General features: G+C 42.0%; 3 protein-coding genes across 3 annotated transcripts; all 3 read left to right on the top strand.

The window, feature by feature from the left end:
* The first annotated feature begins 250 nt into the window (after window positions 1-250).
* Window positions 251-1,228, top strand: LOC138799990 (olfactory receptor 5AR1-like). The gene has a single exon (XM_069981797.1). The coding sequence runs from the start codon at window positions 251-253 to the stop codon at window positions 1,226-1,228; it is 978 nt and encodes a 325-aa protein (XP_069837898.1).
* Window positions 1,229-16,379: 15,151 nt separating this feature from the next.
* Window positions 16,380-17,345, top strand: LOC138799989 (olfactory receptor 5AR1-like). Its single transcript, XM_069981796.1, has one exon. It carries the CDS (start codon window positions 16,380-16,382, stop codon window positions 17,343-17,345), a length of 966 nt encoding a protein of 321 aa, XP_069837897.1.
* Window positions 17,346-23,322: 5,977 nt separating this feature from the next.
* On the top strand, window positions 23,323-24,066 carry LOC138799988 (olfactory receptor 8D4-like). Its single transcript, XM_069981794.1, has one exon. It carries the CDS (start codon window positions 23,323-23,325, stop codon window positions 24,064-24,066), a length of 744 nt encoding a protein of 247 aa, XP_069837895.1.
* The last annotated feature ends 1,779 nt before the right edge of the window (window positions 24,067-25,845 follow it).

Below are 25,845 nucleotides of genomic sequence, written 5' to 3'. Positions count from 1 at the left end.
TTACATAATTATTTTTTATGTAATTATTTATTATTACTGGCACATAATTACAGATTGTAGTAATTGTCATTCCTGGGAGTATTACAACCACAACCTGAAATCTCCTTAGGGACTTCTTATTAGATCCATCTTGTATAAATATATGTTGGATATCTTCTATTCTCCATAAGCCGTCCATGTATCTTCATGTGTCATAGAACTGTACAGAATCTTTTTATTATTATTATTATTATTATTATTATGTTTTGTTATGGAGACAACAAACTTGACCATCAATGATTTTGTCCTCCTTGGCTTCTATGAACTTCCGAGATTCCAGTTGGCTTTATATTTCCTATTTCTGACTCTCTATGTAGGAACATTGGTTGGAAATTCAGTAACCACTGCTCTGTTTTGCTTTGATCCCCATTTTCACAGCCCCATGTATATTCTTCTATGTAACCTGTCTATAATCGATCTGTCCTTCTCTACAATGGTTCTGCCTAAATTATTGGACATCCTTCTAACTGGGAACCATGTCATCTCCTACAATGGTTGTATCACTCAGGTATTCTTATTTATTACACTCATTGTTCTGGAATTCTTCATCCTGGCGGCCATGGCCTATGATCGCTATGTGGCCATATGTCATCCTTTACGTTATTCTCATTTCATGAGCCTACAGGTCTGTTTCTGGATGTCATTGGTATCTTGGAGTATAGGAGTCCTTGATGGAATTCTTTATGTCTTTCTGATATCATCTTGTATATTTTGTGGGTCACATGAAGTAGACCATCTGTTCTGTGATCTGAAGCCCCTGATGATGCTTTCATGTAGTGACACATATACTATAGAAACATTAATACTTATACTTGGTACCATCATTGGTTATGTTCCGTCAATCATGACCTTGGTGTCCTACATCTATATTATCTCAGCAATCTTGAAGATTTCCTCTAAGGAAGGAAGACAGAAAACCTTCTCCACCTGCTCCTCACATCTCACAGTCATCCTCTTGTTTTATGGGACAATGTTCGGCATGAACATGAGACCAAAGTCCAGCTATTCTATGGACCAGGACAAGGTGTTTGCCATCTTGTATGCGGGAGTCATCCCAATGCTCAACCCTCTCATATACAGCTTGAGAAATCAGGAGGTGAAGAAATCTCTGTGCCGAATAATAAGAAAACTATTTGTAACCAAAGACTCGGCTAAATGTGATATACATAAAGGACAGTATGACCAATAGTCAATGTCATGTTTTACTGCTATAGGTTTATAAAGGAGTACTCCAGAGGAACAATTATTTTTTTTAAATCAACTGGTGGCAGGAAGTGGTGTATTCTTTCCTGCGCTCTCTGCTGCCACCTCTGTCCATGTCAGGAACTGTCCACAGCATGAGCTGCTCTGGACAGTTCCTGACATGGACAGAGGTGGCAGCAGAGAGCACTGGAAATAATACACCACTTCCTGCAGGACATACAGCAGCTGATATGCACTGGAAGACTTGAGGTTTAGAAATAGAAGTCATTTACAAATTTGTATAACTTTGTGTCACCAGGTGATTTGAAAGCATTTTTTGTACTTCTTTTACATTTGTTGTAAAAGTAACAGTCTTATGTAATCTGAAGTCTCAGACTGCCCATGATAAATTACCCTAAGGCTATGTTCACACTGCGTATGAATCCGTCCGTAGATCGTACGCCGCCGTACATGAGCGGCTGAAACTACGGGCGTGGGAAAAATAGACATGTGGCCGGATGCGTATGAACCGTGAACATACGCCCGTAGTACAGTTCTGCTTCCCTAGCTTGATTCGAAGCGATCTGAGGCAGGTCATTTACTTGGAAATCTTCGCCCAGCCCCGTAAACCACACAGAACCTTTTGGATCGAAAAATCAAGTTCAATTTGGCTGAAATAAGTACTCCGTACGGGACCGCATGGGAATCCACGGCCGTGAGTTTCAACATTTCCGTCCTCATATGACCCGGCCGTAAGCTCATACGTAGTGTGCACTGTGCGGGCTTATATCGTATACTTTCAAGCGAACGCATCAACCTCAAAACTATGTGCGTATATTCGCGGTTCCCACTACGGACGGATTCATACGCAGTGTGAACATAGCCTAATAATGTATGTTCTCAAAGGGGGTGATCGGTTGGCCTTATTTGGGTATAAGGATGCTGTAGAGGGGTCACCCACTTAAGACTCCTGCTATTACCAAAGTAGAGACCCTTTGGAGAGAGCAGATTTCCTCTAGATGATGCAGCTTTGGTAGGTTCCTACCATGTAAAAATGACGTCCGTCTTTCATAACAAATATTTTTGAAATAACAGGTGGCCGTTGTTATGAAAGATGGCTGTCATTTGTACATAGTGTGAACCTAGCTCTTGCCTGTAATGAGTTATTCTTATTGAAGTATTACTTCTTCATACAAAGTAAGGCTATGTTCACACTACGTAAGTACCGCAGGCGCTGTCGCGTCATTTATCTGCGGCCACTATTCATTAAATAGCGGCCGCAGAAAACCCTGTATGTGCACACAGTGGAGCAAGCAGCTCCGGGCACGCGCTCCATAGTGTGCAGTGGGGAGTTCTGGTGCGGGCGTGCACTGATGCACCTGCATCGTAACTCGGCGGCACAAAAGATCATCCGGCCGGTAATGGAGTATCGTCCAGGATGATCTTTTCTGAGACCGAACGTTCCGTGACCCGGCCGGGTCACAGAACAGCCCGTCTCTTACAAGGTCTGAACATGGCCTAAGTCAGCAAAGAGACCACACTGTACCTGCTGGTGGCTCCTGAATCAGGAAAGCTGCGAAGAAGAAAATCCTGGTCCACGATCATTTGAACCATATATATCAGAGGGTTTATGCACAAACCAAAGCAGAGGAGCCATCTAATGGATTGGTCTTTCGGCATGACAATGACCTGAAACAGCCAGGGCTACTAGGTAGCAGCTCCATAGGAAGCCTTTCATGTCCTGGAGTGGCCTAGCTAATTTCCACACCCAAACCCAATAGAAAATCTTTGGAGTGAGCTGAAACTCAATGTTGCTCAGTAACAGCCCCAAAACCTGAAAGATCTGGAGAAGATGTGTATGAAGGAGGAGGACACAATTCCTGCGTGCGGTGTCTGCAAACTTGGGTGTCAGGAGCCGGTGACAGCTGCATCGCATCGCATCGAGTGGATGGCCGCCATATAACGGTAAAGAACTGCCATTATTTCAGTATAACAGCCGTTGGTTTAAGATAACAGCAAATATTTACCATTGTATGACGGCCATCCACTTAATTACAACATTGTGTGAGCAGATCCTTTCTGTGTTTTCAATCCACTCCTGGTTTTGGTTGCTATGAGGACCTGACGTGAGGACCAAATACTGCCTGAAATATACTGTGTGTGAACCCAGCCTATTGCTGACTGACAGGTTTTTCCTGCCAGTCAGATTTGGTTCTGGAGGAGAGGCTGGAGCCCCTGCTCCAATCTCGTTCCGGGGACAGGGCTTCAGCCTCTATGTAACTACTACCCCCACCATGTTCTAGTTGCCTACTATAGCCTTCATTTGGAGTGACTAAGCTAGCTATCTCTTGCTATTTACTTTATCTGATATCTTGTTTCTCGACCTTGGTTCTCGTTCTCCTGACTATCCCTCTGACTACTGACTTTGTACTTCTTTGCCCGATAGTTATTGACCTGGCTTGCTGACTTCTCTATTACTGTGTAGTTGTTTGTCTTGTCTGTGTCTTATGTTTGCAGTCTTCAGGTTGGGGACGGCCTGTTAAGGAGGTCCCCGGTGTTTTTCTGGCTTCTCCCCGCTGATAGTTACTGGCATGTCTGAAGCCGTCTGTGCAGTGATAGGCCGCTCAGCCAATCACTGGCCGCGTTGCTGTCCCATCTCGGCCAGTAATTGGCTGAATGGCCTATCACTGCACAGACGCCTTTAGATGTGCCAGTGGCGGCTGCGGTTGGCGGGGAGAAGCTTTAATGACACCGGGGAGTGTGGAGAGGTAAGTAAACTGTAGTATTTTACACTTTTAAAGCAAGGTCTGCACAGACATCACTAACAATATATATAGCCCTTGCTTCACGATCATCGAGCCATGTAATAGGCTCAGTAAAAGAGCACTGATCTAAAAGATCAACACTCGCTTATATTTATTTTTGGACCATCTAATGCTGAGAAAAAAAGCACAGATTGATCAAAACGTTATCTGATGAGATGAGAGGCATGGCCTTCCACGATCCTGTATAACCCCCTCATGTATCTTGATTTTTTGATTCCCTTTAGAAACAGAGATAGTCCAGGTGAGGAAGAATAATATTTGTGTTTGGTATTGGGGGTTTATGTATATTTTATCCATAGGTGTGTTGAGTGGTGTATGTAGGTCATATAACTATACTGTATGGTGATTGTGTTTTATACTGCTTGATTTGTACTGTGCTTTATATCTTCTTTTTTGTTTAAGAAAAAAAATTATTATTTTTACATACAAATGGTGTGGTTTTATTACACAAGCTAAAGAAGGACTACCGTTGAGGATCATACATAGGGGTATAAAGGTGTGTGATAAGAAGGGAAGTAAATAAAAAAAGTCTCAAAATCCAATTATCAAATCTAAAGCCTAAATGCTATTGTACTTTAGGCCCATGTTCACACAATGATTTTCAATGGGTGTTATTTTGAGTTTTAAATAATGGCTGTTGTTGAACATACTTTGGCGATCATCATTGCAATGGCGGCCATTGGTACATTATTTTAGTTCAGGTTGAATGCTGGCCCTTTGGGGTGAGTTTAGTTGGATCCTTCATGCCCAGTTTGTAGGCTTAAAGGGGTAATCCAGCGCTACAAAAACATGGCCACTTTCCCCCCTTTCTTGTCTCAAAATTGGGTGGGGTTTCAAACTCAGTTCCATTGAAGTAAATAAAGCTTAATTGCAAACCATATCTAAACTGGAGACAAGAGAGAGATTAAAGTGGCCATGTTTTAATGTGAGTCCATGAGAAGCCATTGTTAGTATAGGAACCATCTCTCTATGGATCATCTAAAAACCATGGTAAATTCTGTTTGATCAAATGGTTTGCTAAGAACCTTTAGATCAGGTTTACGACGGAGGGAGTATATGTCTGGTTCAGCCCCACAGGATAACAGGTTGAATTAGATGGATTTCAGCTTAAGTGTTTCACAGTGAACGGTCTCCTAAAATAAATCTATGTGGCATAATCCCTAATTCATGCTTCTTTTACACATGGCGCATTTCTGGGGCTTGAAGTTGCCATCACACAGCCACCACCTGGTGTGCCGGTATGGGGTTTAATTTATGGACTGCTGCAATTGCTTCATGCCACATAAAATTATATCTGTACCATCCAAAAAATTCCACTCTAATCCCACCGTTCCATAAAACAATATTGTAGGTGGGTTGGAACAGTTTATTTTTTTCTTTTTCAGGGTACGTTCACACTTACCGGATCCGCAGCGTACTTTCTAACGTAATGATTTGGCAGGGGGATGCCGGTGGCGCGGTCCTTTTTTTGAACTGCCGCCCAATTCCCGTGCTAGGTGCTGGTATATTCTCAAGCACCGGCCCGGGTCGAAGCACTGGGGTTAGGCCCGCCGGCCTCCAGTGTGACAAAACCCCCTGCAACTCCACATTACAGAGGGGATATTGCTACAATGGTACATTCGCTTTAACCCCTTGCCAACCACTGACATAAAATTTTTTTTTTTTTTCACTTAGATTTTTCCCCTAACTTTCTAAGACTCTTAGGGGGACATTTATTAAGTCCGACATTTTTTACGCCGGACTTATAAATGTCCCCGCATCTCCAGCGCTACGGGGATTTAGGTAGAGGCAGACTGCCTCTACATAAATCCCGTGCGCTCCGGTGCGCACCGCCGAAAACCTACACCAGCTGAGGACTGGAGTAGGTTTTCGGCGTATCTTTTTGCGGAATGGATCCGCCCCCTTCACACCCCCTCCCCGGCGTACCTGGCGGAAAGTGTCGATTTGCAAATATTTTATTCGCAAATCGGCTATTTGCGAATAAAATATTGCGCAAATCGGCAATTTCCGCTGAAAAACCCCGGAACGCCAGATGATACATGTCCCCCTTAATGTTTTTTTTATAACCTTTGTTTTGTTTTGTTTTTACAAAGAAGTTGTACATAAAGTGGCCTTCCATGCATTGTTAGTTTAGTGTTCTTCTGAGGGTGGACTCAGAAGATTAGGTTCTTTTGGGTTATTGTGGACTATAATACTCCTTGCACTTGAAATGATCTTATGGAGAGTAATAATGGTCTTGATAGTGGATTGGTGGAATCCAAACTCTTTAGCGATGGGTTTGTAACCTTTTCCTGCCAGATAGGTATCAACAACTCTTCTTCAGGGATCCTTAAAATATCTCCTTTGTTGGTGTCATGATCCTAAAACATTTTCATAAAATGACCAAGCTTTATTGGATATTAGGAGGCTATGAAGGGGTCCCCCACTTCACACTATTAGTATTGACCATAGCAGAGGCCCTCTGAAGTGGATGAATCAATCGCCTGCCAGTATCTTTGTGTATATATGAAGTTAATTAAGATGAGAGAAGTGTGGTGGATATGTTTTGATGAAGGGATTGAAGCATTACTGTCATTTGTACAATGTCAATGCAATGCTACCACCCACCATTGAACCACCAATCAGTGTTAAAGAGTCTAGGAAACAGCTGTTGACCAAGGATTGGCACACCAACGACCCTGGCAATACACATGTGAACCTGTCATGAATGACAGGGGAACAAGTCTGTGCAAACAGGTCAAAATCTGCATCAATCAGAAGTAGGAAAATACAAAGCAAACGATTATTGTATTGCTCCAGAAAAGCAGCCGCACACCCTCAGGTGTACCCTATGCTGAGCTGTACATTGCACTAAAAATATATTGCCTGCAGCAAAAACCGCACCCCATTGGCATAATGCAACAAGCTAAATTGAACTTGCCGAGGAGAGCACTCTTACAAAGGTGAGACATTTACTCCACTTGTTGTCCAAAAGGCAACATTTAATAGCATTGGTATCAATGGTGATACCAATGCCATGGTATGATGGTAAAACTGATGGAAGTGGTCAGAACTAGAAGAGCCCAAAGTGACTCCAAAATTTCTAAGGCTAATCAATAAGAATTGTCCAGATGTCTCTTCAAACCCCCACTCCATAAAAAAAACTGAAGGTCTTGAAATACACATGGGAAATGAAAAATTGCATAGGCAAGAAGCACACACCGCTCTAAAACCACATTTAGTGATGCCATCCTGGGTCCAATCACATCGAGCTCCTCTCACCCCTCCAACTCCACCCCCCTCCCCCACACACACTCCACAGTCACTAACCTCTCTTTTACCCTGTCAAGCAAGCCTTCCCTAATATTGTTTGCACCCCCATATAAATTCGTGAACCCAATTATGGTGATAAGAGAGGTGTTACAGGCCAAGGGCATGGCAACTCTAGACCTCACCTCTAGGGCCCACTTCTTTGCAGTAGTCATTGCTAATCTTGGCATCCAGGTAGTTAGGAGCCATATGCAACTCACTTTTAGCATTTGGGGTGTGTTCACACGTACAGGATCTGCAGCAGATTTGATGCTGTGTTCAGTTATTTAGATCAAATCAGCTGCGGATCTGCTGCGATACGGTGTGTGTGAAGCTACCCTTAATCAGATTCCTTGCAATTGTAGGTTGCCGACTAACTGTAGTGGCAACGATTGACTTCTGAAGACGTCTGGTGATGCACTAGCTCACCGTGGAAACTACTTAGTGAACACTTGCTGGGCAGGGTTCCCTATAGTATGTCCTTTACCTCCTGTTAAGTCCCGGCTACAGTAGCTATTGACCTGGTGAAAAAAGACTGGATAAGAGGGCCTTCACACACACCAGGTCCGCAGCGGATGTCACGCTGCGAATTCGCAGCAAAATCCGCTGCGGATCCAACGTCAGTTCATCCTTATGAGAATACATACTCACAGCGGGATTGACATGCCGCTGCGTGCATGTAAGTTAACCCCCCGCCGGCCGGAGTATACATCACCTGCTCCCCGCTTTGGCTTGCTTTTAGGGTTCCCGGCGTTTGCTCATCTCGCTCAGCCAATCAGTGCGCTGTCCTGCCGCAGCCACTGATTGGTTGAGTGGGACGTCTTACTGAGAACCCCCGAAGCAAGCCGGAGTGCGGAGCAGTTGATGTATGCTCCGGCCGGCGGGGGGGGGGGTTAACTTACATACACGCAGCGGGATGTCAATCCCGCTGCAAGTATGTATTTTCATAGGGATGAACTGACACTGGATCCGCAACGAATTTTGCTGCAGATTTGCAGTGTGAAATCTGCTGCGGCCTAGGGATGAATCTGGTTTCTTTTTTAATTTGAGTAGAATTTGTTTCAATTCGGGTCATGTCACCCATCACATCTTGTGTCACATGGACACCGTCAAGATAAATGTTGTGATATTACCATTTAATGGGAAAGAATATACCATTTTTGATCTGTAAGCTGACTAAACATATTATTTTCTTTGACTTATTATATGTAATTATATAAAATATATTTGCCATTTGCCAGGTCCCAATAATTGTCATTCCCAGGAGCTTGACAATTACAAACTCTTCTGTGAATTATCATTAGATACATATTATATAAATACACGGCGGATATCTTCTATTCTCTATAACTATTCCATGCATCTTTGAGGGTCATGTACATGTACAGAAAACATGATTTTCGTTCACTATTTCATTTCATCGGAAGAAAATGGAGGCAACAAACTCAACCGTCAATGATTTTGTCCTCCTTGGCTTCTATGAGTTTCCGAGCTTCCAGTTGGGTTTGTTCCTCATATTTCTGGTCATCTATGTCGGAACATTGGCTGGAAATTCAGTTACCACTGCTCTGTTTTGCTTTGATCCTCATTTTTACAGTCCCATGTATATTCTTTTATGTAACTTATCTGTAATCGATATGTCCTTCCCCACAATGGTTCTGCCTAAGTTATTGGACATCCTACTAACTGGGAACCATGTCATCTCCTACAATGGTTGTATCACTCAGGTATTCTTATTTGTAGTGCTCATTGTCTCTGAATATTTCATCCTGGCGGCCATGGCCTATGATCGCTATGTGGCCATATGTCATCCTTTACATTATTCTTATTTCATGAGTCTACAGGTCTGTTTCTGGATGTCATTGATATCTTGGAGTATAGGAGTCCTTGAGGGCATTCTTTATGTCATTCTAATATCATCTTGTATATTTTGCGGATCACATGAAGTAGACCATCTGTTCTGTGATCTGAAGCCTCTTATGAAGCTTTCTTGTAGTGACACACATACTATAGAGATGATATTACTTGGACTTGGATCCATAAGTGGTTTTCTTCTTTCACTCTCAACCCTGGTGTCCTATATGTCTATCGTCTTAGCAATCTTAAAGATTCATTCTAAGGAAGGAAGATACAAAACCTTCTCCACCTGCTCCTCGCATCTCACAGTCATCCTTCTGTTTTATGGGACAATCCTTGGCATGTATTTGAGGCCAAAGTCCAGCTATTCTATGGACCAGGACAAGGTGTTTGCCATCTTGTATGCAGGAGTCATTCCAATGCTCAACCCTCTCATATACAGCTTGAAAAATCAGGATGTGAAGAGAGCTCTGTGCCGAATAATGAAAAAAGTATTTTTACCAATGAAGAGAACAGTACCAATAGTTAATAGTTAATTAATAGTTAACAAAAAATACAATGCAGCCAGGGGGTGGGGGACACATAATCTATACTTACCGGTCCCGCACCCCCGCAGCACAGTGCCACATCCCTGCTCCTGGACCCCTGCTGGTATCCTCCTGCTCTCCTTCCTGCAACTTCAAAACCCAACTGATGGGCTGCCTGCTCATCCAGACAGTGACTGGGGTGGGACACCACTGAAATCACCAACCCTTCTGAGCAGACCCTCCATCAGAAGAAGCTGGGAGAAAATAAGCTCCGGTGGGGGTCTGGGAGCCTGTGACATGGGGACTGGTATGGGGGAAGGTACATATACATTGTTTATTATGTCCCCCTCATGCCCTGCCACATTTTTTTTTTTTTTGTGAGGACTCTTTTAATCACACTAAAAACAGTGTATCAAAATCTATTTTCAAAGGGAAAGAATGAGATGGGCTTGAATGGGCATATGGACACCATAAAGGGGTCCCCCCACTTTAGGCAGCTACTGTTAACCAGAATAGAGACCCTCTGAAGATAGCAGATCTCCTAGAAATCTTACAGTATACAATAATCAAACATTACATAGGTATTAATAATTTGGTATAAGAGATGTGAGGGCCCTGCTCACAAGAGCTTACTATCTACGAGGCCGGGCAAGGATGACATAAAATGTTAAAGGATTTGCATTGTGCAGTGGTCCAGCTATTTATTTATTATTATTATAATTTTTTTTTTTAGAAGTGAGAAGTATACAGAAAATCTGATGACTCATTCAATAGCCAGTATCTTCACGCAGATATGAAGGGCATTAAGGTGTGAAGAGTATGGTGGGGGAATAATGCTCTAAAGAATAATGGTGCCTATAAATACATATAAGGTACATTGTATTTTTTTGTTTTGTTAATCCTTTTTTAAAATTAGAGAAGACTTCAGAAGAGAAGGATTTAGCAGTAAATTTCTGACACCTGCTCAGTGTGCTCCTGATGGTGGCCATTGACATTAGTTAATGTGAGAAAGGCCTTCAGTTACTGAGAAGTCTCCTCGGATTCCTTTGTAACCTAGAATACCGTTACTACTTACATTTGATTTCCATGTCATTGATGGCAATCACCTAATTTCAACTTCTAAATAATTGGCCAGGTCTAAAGGTTCACATACTTTTGTCATTTGTCATTTGACCATTGTTATTTTCTGTTAATGTATTTTATTTTGGAAAATATGAAAAATTCAAATAAACATATTTGTAAAAATAAAAATAAAAAAAAATATGTGCAATTGAATCTTCAATAAAGAAATGTCCTCTAATAATTTTTATATTTAGTTCTCCATAATTCCTATGGAAATATGAGACTTGAGACAAACACATGCAGAAATATGGGACATTCACAACATATGGGACATATGGGTTCACAAACTTTAATTTAGATTGCTTACAGGAATTAAAGGAAAGCTATATCTGGCCCTTGTAGGCTACTTGATCACAGGTCTCCAACATAACCTTTTTTGGATTTTGAAGTTTCTTTTTTCCTTGTCTATTTTGTAGGCACTATTTTAATTGTGAAGAGACCTTGCTGTACAAAAACATAGAAGAAACAAACCAAAAATACAGAAACTTTTGTCAGACATTTTTGAGGTTGCACAGAGCAAGAAAAACAACTGGGATACCTTATGGTTTTCATCTATAGGTGTAGTGGGCATTTTATCCTCACAGTGGTTTTTCAGAAATTATAAAGTGGTGGATGTTACAGGGTGAAAATTGTACTTTTTCCACAGATATGTCCTTAACCCCTAGACGACCCTGGACGTACAGTTACTCCCTGGCCACCTGTCACCAGACGACCCTGGACGTAACTGTACATCCTGGGTGTTTATCCCGCTATGTATCGTGCTCCATAGCAGGTGGGGGCCGGTTGCAGTAAGCAGCCTGGCCCTCACCGTTAATGACAGGCTGCAGTGATCACAGCATTTAAGTGTAAGTGACAAGAGCATCTCCTGTCACTTACCCCTGCAGGGGTCCCGTTCGTTTCCACGGACCGCCAGAGGTCTCTTACCTTCCTCCATGCGGGTCGATTGGCGCTCTGCAGATTAAGTCTGCCACAGGCAGGCTTGATCAGCAGAGCGCCTATTACACTGATCAATGCTATGCCTATGACATAGCAATGATCAGTGTATGCAATCTAATGATTGCATGTAAAAGTCCCCCAGGAGGACTTAAAATATGTAAAAATACCTCAAAGACCCTTCCCCGATAAAAGTTAAAATCACCCCCCTATCCCATTTTATAAATAAAACATAAAAATAAATAAATGAACATATTATAAACCGTAGCGTGCGTATTTGGCCGATCTATTAAAATATAACAATCGTCATCGCATACGGTGAACGGCGTACACGAAAAGAGGGAAAAAAGCACCAGGATTACTCATTTTTCTTACATTATATATATTAAAAAAATAATAAAAAGTGATCAAAATGTCCGAGCTTCACAAATATGGTATTAATAAAAACTAGAGATCATGGCGCAAAAAATGACACCCCATACAGCCCCGTAGGTGACAAAATTAAACCGGTATAGGAGTCACAATAGGACTATTATATTAATATTTGCCAAAAAAGGATTTAATAAAAAATATATATATAACATTAGAGAATCTGTGTAACCTGCATATGGTTGTGTTCGGGCTGAACTATAGAATAATGGTATCATGTGGCTTTTACCATATAGTGCATTACGTAGACACAGGAACCCCCCAAAAGTTACCATATTGCATTCTTTTTTTACGATTTCACCAACTGATATTTCCATAAATAATATATTTGGGATTCCATCATACATGTTATGGTAGAATGAAAGCTGTCATTACAAAGTACAACTATTCCTGGAAAACAACAAGCCCTGATATGGTCCTGTGAAGAGTATTCTGCAGGCAAACGGAAGATATGGTGTATTCTCCAGAGGAAACACAGTAATCACTGAACTCAAGGAGAACAGCGAAAAAATTCCAATGAAGTACTCAATCAAGAGTCTCCACTGATGCCCCCAAAAATTTAAATACGCAAAACAAGAGTCCGTGGAGCCTCAGTTACGAGTCTCAAAACACGGGATAGCCAGATATCTCTAGCCTGTTGCCAACGGGGTGCCTCCATGATGGGGAGAGCACCACACCACCCTGATAAATAACCCCTTAAGTCCCACTCGGTTGCGAGTATTGGAACATAGACAGGGAAACAACAGGGTGGCCCCTTTTGTCAATGTCTAACTCAAGGTGCGAGTATTGCGATCATGACAAGGGCTTGCAAAGGCAGGCTTCCACCCACAGACAGCCGTTTCGGGTTTTTTGCCCCTCGTCAGTGTGGGGTAGGATTCTGGCTAGTTGGGGCAATGAAAAATCAACCAACAAAACACAGTAATCACTGAACTCAAGGAGAACAGCGAAAAAATTCCAATGAAGTACTCAATCAAGAGTCTCCACTGATGCCCCCAAAAATTTAAATATGCAAAACAAGAGTCCGTGGAGCCTCAGTTACGAGTCTCAAAACACGGGATAGCCAGATATCTCTAGCCTGTTGCCAAAGGGGTGCCTCCATGATGGGGAGAGCACCACACCACCCTGATAAATAACCCCTTAAGTCCCACTCGGTTGCGAGTATTGGAACGTAGACAGGGAAACAACAGGGTGGCCCCTTTTGTCAATGTCTAACTCAAGGTGCGAGTATCATGGAGGCACCCCTTTGGCAACAGGCTAGAGATATCTGGCTATCCCGTGTTTTGAGACTCGTAACTGAGGCTCCACGGACTCTTGTTTTGCATATTTAAATTTTTGGGGGCATCAGTGGAGACTCTTGATTGAGTACTTCATTGGAATTTTTTCGCTGTTCTCCTTGAGTTCAGTGATTACTGTGTTTTGTTGGTTGATTTTTCATTGCCCCAACTAGCCAGAATCCTACCCCACACTGACGAGGGGCAAAAAACCCGAAACGGCTGTCTGTGGGTGGAAGCCTGCCTTTGCAAGCCCTTGTCATGATCGCAATACTCGCACCTTGAGTTAGACATTGACAAAAGGGGCCACCCTGTTGTTTCCCTGTCTATGTTCCAATACTCGCAACCGAGTGGGACTTAAGGGGTTATTTATCAGGGTGGTGTGGTGCTCTCCCCATCATGGAGGCACCCCTTTGGCAACAGGCTAGAGATATCTGGCTATCCCGTGTTTTGAGACTCGTAACTGAGGCTCCACGGACTCTTGTTTTGCGTATTCTCCAGAGGAGCTTAATGGCTGCAAGGAAATGTTGTGAATGCCGAAGTCTAAATATAGATTTTTTATTGCATATAGGCAACGCGTTTAAGGCCTCTTTTTGAAGCCACAAACAATTAATGCATGTAAACAGTATCATAGTGGAGACATATAAAGAAGAAAACGCGCCAAAAATCGTGGGGTCAAGGACCGGCCACTGATGTCATGCATTACGTCCATCGGGAACTCGGAAATAAATAAATACTAATGGTCACAAGACTATTGGAGACAATAACATAAATGAAAGCGGCAAGAAAATAAATATAAATATAAGCAGTAAATCTTATAAAAACACAACATGTAGCTGTAAAGTGAAGACTGTATATGTAAACTATACGGAACGCGATGCACCGGCGGCAAGGTAGGTGGAAGCGGGACCGTCAGCAGTGCTGATAGAAGCGGCACCGACAAACCATATAATTACCAACAGCCGACTGTGTCCATCTGTATCGCTTGGATAGTAGATAAAGGATAGTGATACAGTGAAATGTAATGGTGATTCAGCTAGCGGATGAGATCTCGTAGCTGGCGCATGCGTAAGAGACCAAGAGGAAATACGGAAGGTGGTGGTAGTGAGACTTCGTAACTGGCGCATGCGTGTTGAAAGCTATTCGCTATGGATGATATGAGTAGTAGTAATAGAGCGCAAATGTTGATTTTGTATAATATATAAGCATATAAACAGTTATTTAGTTGCGGAACTAATAGATTAGGATTAGAAATATGGGTATTTATTTTATGAAAGGGAAATATAGGTAGTTAGTATTAAGCTAGAATCGCTTGAGGGATCTCCTGCTTATTAGATGGTGGATCTCCTGCAGATTAGAAGAGGGGATGAAATGTAAATATTATGTGAATTTTGTTATTGAACCATGAATAACTAATAAGATTAAATAGTGATTTTGAGGGAAACTGTATCCAATAAATAAATGAATGAAATATATATATATAAATAAATAGAAATTACCAAAAAGTAAATAAAGATAGAAATAAAAATAATAATAAAAATAACAATAAAAAATAATAAATAATATATAATAAATAATAAATATTAATAAAAAAAATAATAAAATGGAAATGGAAATAAATATAGATATAAATATATTTGTACATTTGTATCTAGTTATGGATATATGTATTTTAAATGTTTATTTCAAAAGCTTTGTTTAATAAAATAAACATCTAAAATACATATATCCATTATTCCTTTAGCTAAAATTATACATCGACATCGACAATCTCTGGAAAAACAACCAATCTCGGTCTTCCAGGACGTTACTCATCATTGGTGCTAAAGTGGCCTGTTTTAAATTTGGCAACCCATCTCTTAACCGTAGAATATAAGGGGCATTGATCCCCCCAATGTCTGAGACATATCACCATGAATATCCTTTGCGGACTTTCTTTGCAGAAACAAGAATTTTATAACTCGTCTGCTCTCATTTGCTGTGAATATCGCCTTAGACTCCGCCATTTTGTTTTCCTTCATGCCTAGATCACTAATGCCATAAGCTATATACACAGAATTTGGAAAACATATATTAGACACATAAGGCTTTCATGTGATATAACATTCGTTACCATAGAAACAAACAAAAAAAAAAACCCCACAAAGCCAAAGACTTATCAGCAGCCCCTCATAAAATAGCAAAGCAGCGGCTTCAGAACAACTCTGTGACCATTCTTCAGAACCCTGACCTTAACCCAATTGAGCATCTCTAGAGAGACTTGAAAAGGGTGTCCACCAACATTCAACATCCAACCTGAGGGAACTGGAGAGGATCTGCAAGGAAGAATGGCCGAGGATCCTCAAATCCAGGAGTAAAAAACTTGTTGCATCATTCCCAAGAACAGTGAGTAAAGAGTCTGAATATTTAGGACCATGGGATATTTTAGTTTTTCTTATTTAATAAATTTACAAAAATATCTTTTTTTTTACTGTCAAAATGGAGTGCAGAGAACTTACCAAATGGCTGAAAGGAAACAAAGAGTGAAAAATTTAAAGGGGTCTGAATGCTTTCCGTACCCACTGAATACATGACCATCTTGAAAACCAATGGTATGATATTACCAAGTAACAGGTAAATAATATAGTTATTGATATGTAACCATAATAAACATATTATTTTCTCTGTCTCATTATTTGTAATTATATAAAAATATTTTTATCATTATCGAGACAAAATTATATTTTTTTTAAACAGGTCTTAATAATTGTCCCTGAAGCCAGCAATAACCTCAAATCTCTACAGTGAATTCTCATTAGATACATATTATATAAATACACAGCAGATATCTTCTATTCTCAAAAAGCCGTTCATTCATCTGCAGGAGTCAATGATGTGTGTTCACCCGTTTAACTTATCAGAGAGAAATGGAGACATCAAACTTGACTGTCAATGGTTTTGTCCTCCTTGGCTTCTATGAGCTTCCAAGTTTCCAGTTGGGTTTATTCATGATATTTCTGGTTATTTATGTAGGAACTTTGGTTGGAAATTCAGTAACTAGTGCTCTGTTTTGCTTTGATCCTCATTTTTACAGTCCCATGTATATTCTTCTATGTAACTTGTCTACAATAGATATGTCCTTCACCTCAGTGGTTCTGCCCAAGTTATTGGACGTCCTCCTAACTGGGAACCATGTCATCTCCTACAATGGTTGTATCACACAGGTATTCTTATTTGTGGTGCTAATTGTCTCTGAATATTTCATCCTGGCGGCCATGGCCTATGATCGCTATGTGGCCATATGTCATCCTTTACGTTATTCTTATTTCATGAGCCTTCAGGTCTGTTTCTGGATGTCATGGACATCTTGGAGTTCAGGGGTTCTTAATGGCATTCTTTATGTAATTCTAATATCATCTTGTATGTTTTGTGGGTCACATGAAATAGACCATCTGTTCTGTGATGTGAAACCTCTTGTAAAGCTTTCTTGTAGTGACACCCATACTATAGAGATGGTATTATTTGGACTTGGATCTGTAAGTGGTTTTATTCTTTCACTGTTGACCTTGCTGTCCTACATGTATATTATTTCGACAATCTTGAAGATTCCCTCGAAGGAAGGAAGACAGAAAACCTTCTCCACCTGCTCCTCACATCTCACAGTCATCCTCTTGTTTTATGGGACAATGTTTGGCATGTATGTGAGGCCAAAGTCCAGTTATTCCATGGACCAGGACAAAGTGTTAGCCATCTTGTATGCAGGAGTCATCCCAATGCTCAACCCTCTGATTTACAGCTTGAGAAATGAGGAGGTGAAGAAAGCTCTGTGCCGAATAACGAGAAAACTAGCTTCAACCAAAGACTCTGCCAAATGTGATATACATAAAAAATAAAAGCACCCATAGTTATTGCCTTTTTTCTCTCAGTGCATTATTACTCACGGTGATAGGCAATCCTTTATCTATCCTAAAATATTTTGAATATGTGGGAGTCTTATGTAACCCAATATCTTAAGCTGTCTGGGATAAACCACCCTGATATCAACATATCAAAATATGTCTTAAAAGAGAATAGTTAGATGGGCTTAATTTGGTATATGGATACAATAAATCAAATAAAATCAACCATAGTAGAGACCTTATGGAGGAGACCTAGAAGATCCTGTGTGTCTGTAATTCACAGAATATGTGTGCAAACTAGATAAGACAAACAAACCTCTACTCGCAAGAGCTTACCATCTATGGAGCAGTAGAGTTAACACCACAAAAAGGTTATACTACCTAGTTTGTTCTGTTAGAGAGAGCAACACACAAGCACAGTTCCTGCTGCAATGAAGCCAGGGTTTGGCTCAGGCCAGGACCTTTTTCAGGTACCAAGAGACTTTTATGCTATGCACCACCGCTCACCACCCCCTCAAGAGGAAGGATGTCCTCTGAGGATCACCTTGTCCATGCCAGGAATACCTTCATACAAAATAGGGCAGCATACCTGAGCTAGGTACTGATCCCAGTAGGACAAAGCTGCAGTTCAAGCCTACGTATCCTACTGTAATGCACAGCTATTCTGGGAAATCCTAGGAAGTCTGCTTAACCCAGCGTAGCGACCTGGGACCTCATACTACCCTAGCAGGATGGGTATCTAGATACTAAAGGGCATGAGGTGGTCAGATCAAAGATTTCTACATTTGAGTATGAGTGTCTTCTTCTTCTGTTCTTCACTACGCTATCCTGGTAGATTACATGGCTACATTGGACAGGGCCCTCAATACGCTTCTCTACTCCACTTTCCTCTTGTCTACAAACTACTACTAGTACCTCTTGCCTGCTCCTACAGTTGCCAAAGTATTATTGTATTGTGCTGAAGATTTTGAGTAAACAGATGTTATTCTGGTTAAGTTATTGTACTTTGGTCTATTCTTCCTACACACTTCTTACACTTGGGTTATCTGAAACCTCGGGAGCAGTGACCATTTGTGCGGGGGTGGGTTCCAACACCAATCCAGGCTACTGTGACAAGTGCCCAAGTGACTCTAGACCCACAGAGCTGCCACAACACCACAGAAGCTACACTGGCATATGGCTACCCGCCTTCTGCAATAACCTCTCTTCTTTTTCTCTTCTCAGGTACACCTCTAGCCACACTCCTAACAGTTAATATCCTTTTATTAATTTCAGGCACAGATTTCTCCTCTTTTTTCTCTCTTTGGCAACCACTCATCTCCCCTTTTATGTGGATCCCATTAAGGTATAAAAACAAATATCTCCAACAAACCTAAACTATCTATTTTTCTCTTCTTCATTTAGTCCTTATTTATTTTCCTATTTCCTTTTTTTACTTTTATTTCATTTTAACCCTTTTATGACCAAGGCTATTGATGCCTGGATGTCAAATTAATGCATGTCAAAATTAATGCTCCGGGCCATACTTGCTCTTTTCCCCGGCTGTCTTTTGCAGACACCAGAGCCTATGCGTAGGGGTCCGTCACTGTTGCTTAGGCCCCTGGGGGTGCCTTGCCGCCCCACGGTCCTCCTCTGTCTTGGCCAGTGCATCCCTAATTGGTTAAGTGAAGAAAGAAGATTGTCCGGCTCCAGATATCCAGTCCCATAAAAGCAAACTTTTATTTGAATATGAAACAGATACTCCTAGTCCAAAGGATCGACATGTTTCAGGCTACATGCCCTTCAAGTTTAAGGGCATGTAGCCCAAAACATGTCGATCCTTTGGACTAGGAGTATCTTATTCATCTTCAAATAAAAGTTCACTTTTATGGGACTGGATATCTGGAGCCGGGCAATCTTATTCTTCGTCTTTGCATTTGCTGTGTGCCATACAGCTGTCCCGTGCACCATCCAGGCTTCCCAGCGGAGGTTCAATGAGCTGCCTTACTTTCACTCTAATTGGTTAAGTGAACTAATCACCTCACATATAAATGAAGCACTTGTCCTAACATTCCCTGTTGGGGGTCACCTGCTGCAGCAAGTCCATCCCACCTTGGGCGGTGGGCACTGGTGAAGACCAGCCGCCCCTTAGACTTCGCTCTCTGGTGCGCCTTATGCCATCACTAGTGGTGGTACAGCGGATCCACGACTCCAGTTGTTACAATCCAATGTTCCTCCTTGCCTTCTAAGATCCATAACGCTTTTATTTTTCCACCTATAGGGCTGGTTGGGGTGTAATTTTTTCGTGCCATGATCTCTAGTTTTTATTAGTATCAAATTTGTGTAAAAAAAAAATTTTATCGGGCAATTCCACATGCTATGATATATAGTATGTTTGTTTATTTATTTTGCATATTTTTATTTCTATAATGGGCTAGGAGGTATTTTAAACTTTTATTGGTGGGGGCTATAACGTTTTTTTTATACTTTTAAAAACTTTTTTTTCAATTACACTTTTATTTTACTGTTAAAAATGCAATCATTAGATTGCATATACTGATCTATGCTATGCCATAGCATAGCATGGCTGTGGGGGTCCCGATCAGTCAGTGACAAGTGCCTAACCTGTCACTGATTTCCTTAAAAGGGTTATCAAGCACTACAAAAACATGGCCACTTTTGCCCCACTCTTGTCTCCAGTTTGGGTGGGGTTTGAAACCCAGTTCCATTTAAGTAAATGGAGCTTAATTGCAAACCACACCTGACCTGGAGACAAGAGTGGGGCAAAAGCGGCCATGTTTTTGTAGCACTGGATAACCCCTTTAAAGAGAATCTGGGGCCCTACCTAAGGTGCTGACAGTGTGCTGTAGCTGGCATTCCCCTAGCGAGCAAGGTGACTTTTGGTAATTTTCCGTGCAGTGGATTATGCTTAATCTCACATCTCCTACTGTACTGAAGAGGCACGCCTCACCACTCCTCCCTCTTCTTCATGAATAATCAATGCTGCCCGGCCTTCTGCTCGCTCAGCTGTTAGCCAGTGTCTCTGATTGCAGATCAGTCCTCTGTAAGCAGTTTATGTCTAAAAGAATCACTCAGATATAGTTGAATCTCTATGTGTTGGTGCTGTGGTCTAGGGGTAACTCACTTGTCTAGTGACCTGCCAACAGTTTGGTCTCTGGTTCAAATCTCCTGATGAAAATGAATAGAGGTCCTTATTTTTTTTTATTTTATTTCTCATTAGTGTATCATTTTTAAGGCTATGATCACACAGTATTTTTGCTCAGTATTTTGCAACCAAAACCAGGAGTGGATTGAAAACATAGAAAGGCTATAAAAACACTGTTGAAATTGAGCAGATGGCCATCACTTAATGCCAAATATCGGCCATTGTTTTAAAATAACAGTACCGTATTTTTCGGACTATAAGGCGCACTTAAAATACTATGATTTTCTAAGAAAATGTAAGTGCGCTGTCAGGAATCTGCAGTAGCCTGTGTGAACTGGACCTGGTGTTTTTCCTTTGTGTGCCACACCCGATTGCTTCTCAGCTTCTGGCTATGCAGGAGTTAAGCTGAGAAGCTCCTGGTCTTGATTTTACACCTGTGTTGTTGCTGTGATTGACAGGTTTCTCTGCCTATCTGTACCTGGAAGATCAGAGCGCCGGTCCAATAAGGATCCAGACCGGGCTCTTGGTCAGCATAAAAGCTAAGCACAGACTGAGTCCCAGCGCTGCTAATTAGGTGTATTCCTGGTCCCAGCTCTCCCTTGTATATTCCTGCGCTCCCCGTCCTATCCCTTCTACTGCTCGACTCGTTTTTCTGACCTCCTGCCTGACTTGTGACTACTCTTTTGGATTACTGATTTTGTACTACGTTGCCCGTGTGGTTTGACCCGGCCTGGTTTACTATTCCTTATTGTGTTCGTCTGTCCGTATTGTTTTGTGTATCACGTATATAGCGCAGGGAACGTCTCCGTGGTTGTCCGCGACCGCCTAGGGTCGGCTGAGGCAATTAGGCAGGGACAGTGGGTGGTTCAGATAGGGCCCACTGTCTGGTTGTGTCTGTGTTAGTCTGACATGCGCCTTATAGTCCAGTGCGCCTTATATATGGACCGGGACAGCTCCAGCCTCCATGGCGCAGATAGGCTGCTGAGCTCACATCTCCCCACCGCACAGCACAGCGCAGCGCTCCCTCACCTGGACTCCCGGTCCATGGCTCTGCAGGCCTGTCCTGCTGTCCCACTCTCCCGCTGTAGCGCTGTACGGCTCTCCTGGTGTAGCGCTGTACCGCTCTCCCTGCTCTCCGCAGCCCGGATACAGGCTCAGGCATAGGCTTCAGGCATAGACTTTCATTCAATAGCGCCACCTAGTGGCCGGAGGTTATAGAGCAACACTGTACTGTACTGAGGCTCCTAACTATGGTGGCCACAACGCTCCATGCAGAATTCTGCCAACGGGACTCTCTGGCAGAATTCTGCCTATCCTGCATGGTGCATTACGGTCACCAGAGTTAGGAGCCTCAGTACTTTGACATAGTAAGGAGCTTCAGTAAATACAGTACTGTGATCAGCAGGTGACATAGTAAGGAGCCTCAGTAAGTACTGTGATCAGCAGGTGACTTAAGTTTTTCGTTCGTTCAAACTTATACACTATAATGCGGTGCGCCTTATAGTCTGCTGCACCTTATAGTCTTATATATGAACCTAGATGGCTTAGCAGGCTAAAATTGAAGGTGCGCCTTATAGTCCGAAAAATACGGTAATTATTTGCCATTAAGTGGCTGCCATTCCATTCTTTTGCAACAGTGTTTGAACATAGCCTTTCTGTGTTTTCAATCCACTCCTGGGCAAATAAGGCTGTGTTCACACATGCATTACTTTTCGGTCTACGCACATGTGTACAGATTATCAGGTGCAAAGCATAAATTACGCAGTTGCATATGTTCGCAAGTTCAAATATGTTCTAAAATGATTGTTATAACCATTCCAATCATCAAACAAATTGTTCGTGATCAGCGAACATGAAAAATTAGCGTATGAACATACGAACATTTACGAGCAAGTTCGCTCATCACTAGTCAGTTCTCTCAGCATATTGAAAGAGGACCGAGCAGGAAGAAGGTAAGCAGTGTATGCACAGGCAGCGCTGATTGGCTAATGGGGACCGACAGGGGCTGGAAGCCTCGCATGCAGCCGTGGTGCCGAGCAGATAATGTATGCTCCTGCGGGCTCCGGGGGGTTAAAGGGGCCGGGTCACATACTGGAATGAAAATTCAACCCATTTAACTTTTGTACCAGGATTTGCAGCAAACTCGCAGCGAGAAATCCACTGCTAATCGGTACGTGTGAAGGCTACCTAAAAAGGAAAAATTTGGTTAATTGCGAGTCATTTTACTCAACTCTAGTCATTAGCATCAATGAACCATACACCCAGATCCCAACAACACCTTTACATGGCCATCTTCAAAACCCATGGTATGGTATTATCAAGTTATAGGAAAAGAGTATAGTTATTGAAAGAATATATATTGCATCATTAACGGAACAAAAAAAAAAAAAAAAAAAAAATATATATATATATATATATATATATATATAACAATAATTGTCATTCCCAGGAGCTTGACAGCAATAACCTCAAATCTCTACAGTGAATTCTCACTAGATACATATTATATAAATACATGGCAGATATCTTCTGTTCTCAAAAAGCCGTTCATTCATCTGCAGGACTCAATGATGTGTGTTCACACTTTTAACTAATCAGAGGGAAATGAAGACAACAAACCTTACTTTCAATGGTTTTGTCCTCCTTGGCTTCTATGAGCTTCCGAGCTTCCAGTTGGGTTTATTCCTCATATTTCTGGTCGTCTATGTAGGAACATTGGTTGGAAATTCAGTAACCACTGCTCTGTTTTGCTTTGATCCTCATTTTTATAGTCCCATGTATATTCTTCTATGTAACTTATCTGTGATAGATATGTCCTTCCCCACAATGGTTCTGCCCAAGTTACTTGACATCCTTCTAACTGGGAACCATGTCATCTCGTACAATGGTTGTATCACTCAGGTATTCTTATTTGTGGTGCTCATGGTGTCAGAATATTTCATCCTGGCGGCCATGGCCTATGATCGCTATGTGGCCATATGTCATCCTTTACGTTATTCTTATTTCATGAGCCTTCAGGTCTGTTTCTGGATGTCATGGACATCTTGGAGTTCAGGGGTTCTCAATGGCATTCTTTATGTAATTCTAATATCATCTTGTATGTTTTGTCGATCACATGAAATAGACCATCTGTTCTGTGATATGAAGCCTCTTATAAAGCTTTCTTGTAGTGACACCCATACTATAGAGATGGTGATACTTGGGCTTGGATCCCTAAGTGGTTTTCTTCTTTCAATGTTGACCTTGGTTTCCTACATGTATATAGTCTCAACAATCTTGAAGATTCACTCTAAGGAAGGAAGACAGAAAACCTTCTCCACTTGTTCCTCACATCTCACAGTCATCCTTATGTTTTATGGGTCAATCATTGGCATGTATGTGAGGCCAAAGTCCAGCTATTCCATGGACCAGGACAAGGTGTTTGCCGTATTGTATGCAGGAGTCATCCCAATGCTCAACCCTCTCATATACAGCTTGAAAAATGAGGAGGTGAAGAAAGCTCTGTGCCGTATAATGAGAAAAGTAGCTTTAACCGCACACTCTAAAAAATGTGATATACATAAAAGATAACAGTACCAATAGTTATGGCTTTGTTTTTCTATCAATGCATTGTTACTTACGTTATAGACCTTCCTTTATCAGTCTTATGTATCCTAATATCCCAATATGGGCTTGAATGGGTATATGGATCCAATAAAGCAGTGTTTCTCAACTCCAGTCCTCAAGACCCACCAACAGGTCATGTTTTGAGGATTTCACAGGTGATATAATTATAATGAGTGCACCAGTAACTGCCACAGCTGTTCATTATATGTGATGTCTGCAAAACATGACCTGTTGGTGGGTCATGAGGACTGGAGTTAAGAAACACTGCAATAAAGGGTCCCCCAATTCCGACTGCTACTATTAACCAGACTATAGATCAAATAGAGCATCCTGCTAGTCTGTAATTCACATAGTACATGTGCATATCACATCAGACATAACATAGTTAATAATTATTAGGAAAAACAAAAGGAGTAAGGGCCCTATTCCACGGGCCGAGCAGGGCCCGATCAACGATGTAAACGAGCGCCGATCTGCTAGATCGCCGCTCGTTTACTGGGCCTATTCCACGGCCCGATGATCGTTGAGCGAGGGCTGCAGGGACATCGTTACCGATGTCCTTGCAGCCCTTGCAGCATACATTACCTGTCAGGGCTTCTCCTCCGCTCTGTCTTCCTCCCCGAGTCCCGTGCGCTCTGGCTTCAGAATGGCCTGTCAGCTGACAGGCCACTCAGCCAATCAAAGGCCGCGGCGGTCCCGGCCTGTCATTGGCTGAGCGCTCCGTCAGCTGACAGGCCATTCTGAAGCCAGAGCGCACGGGACCCGGGGAGGAAGACAGAGCGGAGGAGAAGCCCTGCCGGTAATGTATGCTGCGTTTCTCAAATCAAACTGGTCGCCCGCGCGCCGCGCATCGCTATTCGCGGTGGGGAAACAATGATTTTAGGTCTGGCCCGATGACACGATCATCGGCTGATCGTTCTCTCTATTCCACCGAACGATAATCGGCCAAATCGGGCCGAATGGGGCCGATTCGGCCGATTATCGTTCCTGTGGAATAGGGCCCTAAGAGCCCTGCTCACTAGAGGTTTGCACTGCCCAGTGGTCCACAATGGTTCTGACTTCATTGCTCTATCAACGATGGCACGCCGCCTTGGCCCAAACCATGATATTACAACCAGCATGTTTCACAGATGGAATGAAGTTTTTATGCTGGAATGGAGTGTTTTTCTTTCTCCATGCATAACTCTTCTCAATGAAACCAGAGACCTGTATTTTACTCTAATTCACCCAAAGAACATTGTCCCAATAACCTCCAGGCAATCTGCAGATGGGCAGGAATGTTCTTTTTGGAGAGCAGCAGAACTCTCTTTGAAATCCTGCCATGCTCCCCATTGTTGTTCAATGTCCTCCTAAGGGTCCTATTACATGGGACGATTATCGTGCAAATTATCGTTATATCATTCAACCAATGAGAAATCGTTCATTTCATGCCGACACCAAAATTATTGTTAATCGTTCGCTAATAGTTCGCTGTAATTCAGCATTCGCTCACTCATCGTTTAGTGTAATTCCACATCATTCATTTGCTGGGATCAGATGGAGTAAACAATCGTAGTAATGATCGTAACTAACAACTTTCGTTCTGTGTAATATAGTTAAGGATTTCAGGTTAACGATAAACAATCTAATTTGCGATCGTTTAACGCTAATCATTAAAAATAGGACTAGTCTTATAGGACTCTAAGGGCCCTATTATCGTTCGCATAATCGTTAACGATTAACGATCTCAAACGTCCGCTATTG

Source organism: Dendropsophus ebraccatus, chromosome 8 (genome assembly GCF_027789765.1).
Source record: "Dendropsophus ebraccatus isolate aDenEbr1 chromosome 8, aDenEbr1.pat, whole genome shotgun sequence".
NCBI classification, from domain to species: Eukaryota; Metazoa; Chordata; class Amphibia; order Anura; family Hylidae; genus Dendropsophus; species Dendropsophus ebraccatus.
Note: the sequence above shows the minus strand (reverse complement) of the source record. Positions and strands in the feature narration are given on the sequence as shown.

Excerpts from the sequence above, each read along its gene's own strand:
- LOC138799990 (XM_069981797.1), top strand. The coding sequence starts at position 251 with ATGGAGACAACAAACTTGACCATCAATGATTTTGTCCTCCTTGGCTTC.
- LOC138799989 (XM_069981796.1), top strand. The coding sequence starts at position 16,380 with ATGGAGACATCAAACTTGACTGTCAATGGTTTTGTCCTCCTTGGCTTC.
- LOC138799988 (XM_069981794.1), top strand. The coding sequence starts at position 23,323 with ATGGTTCTGCCCAAGTTACTTGACATCCTTCTAACTGGGAACCATGTC.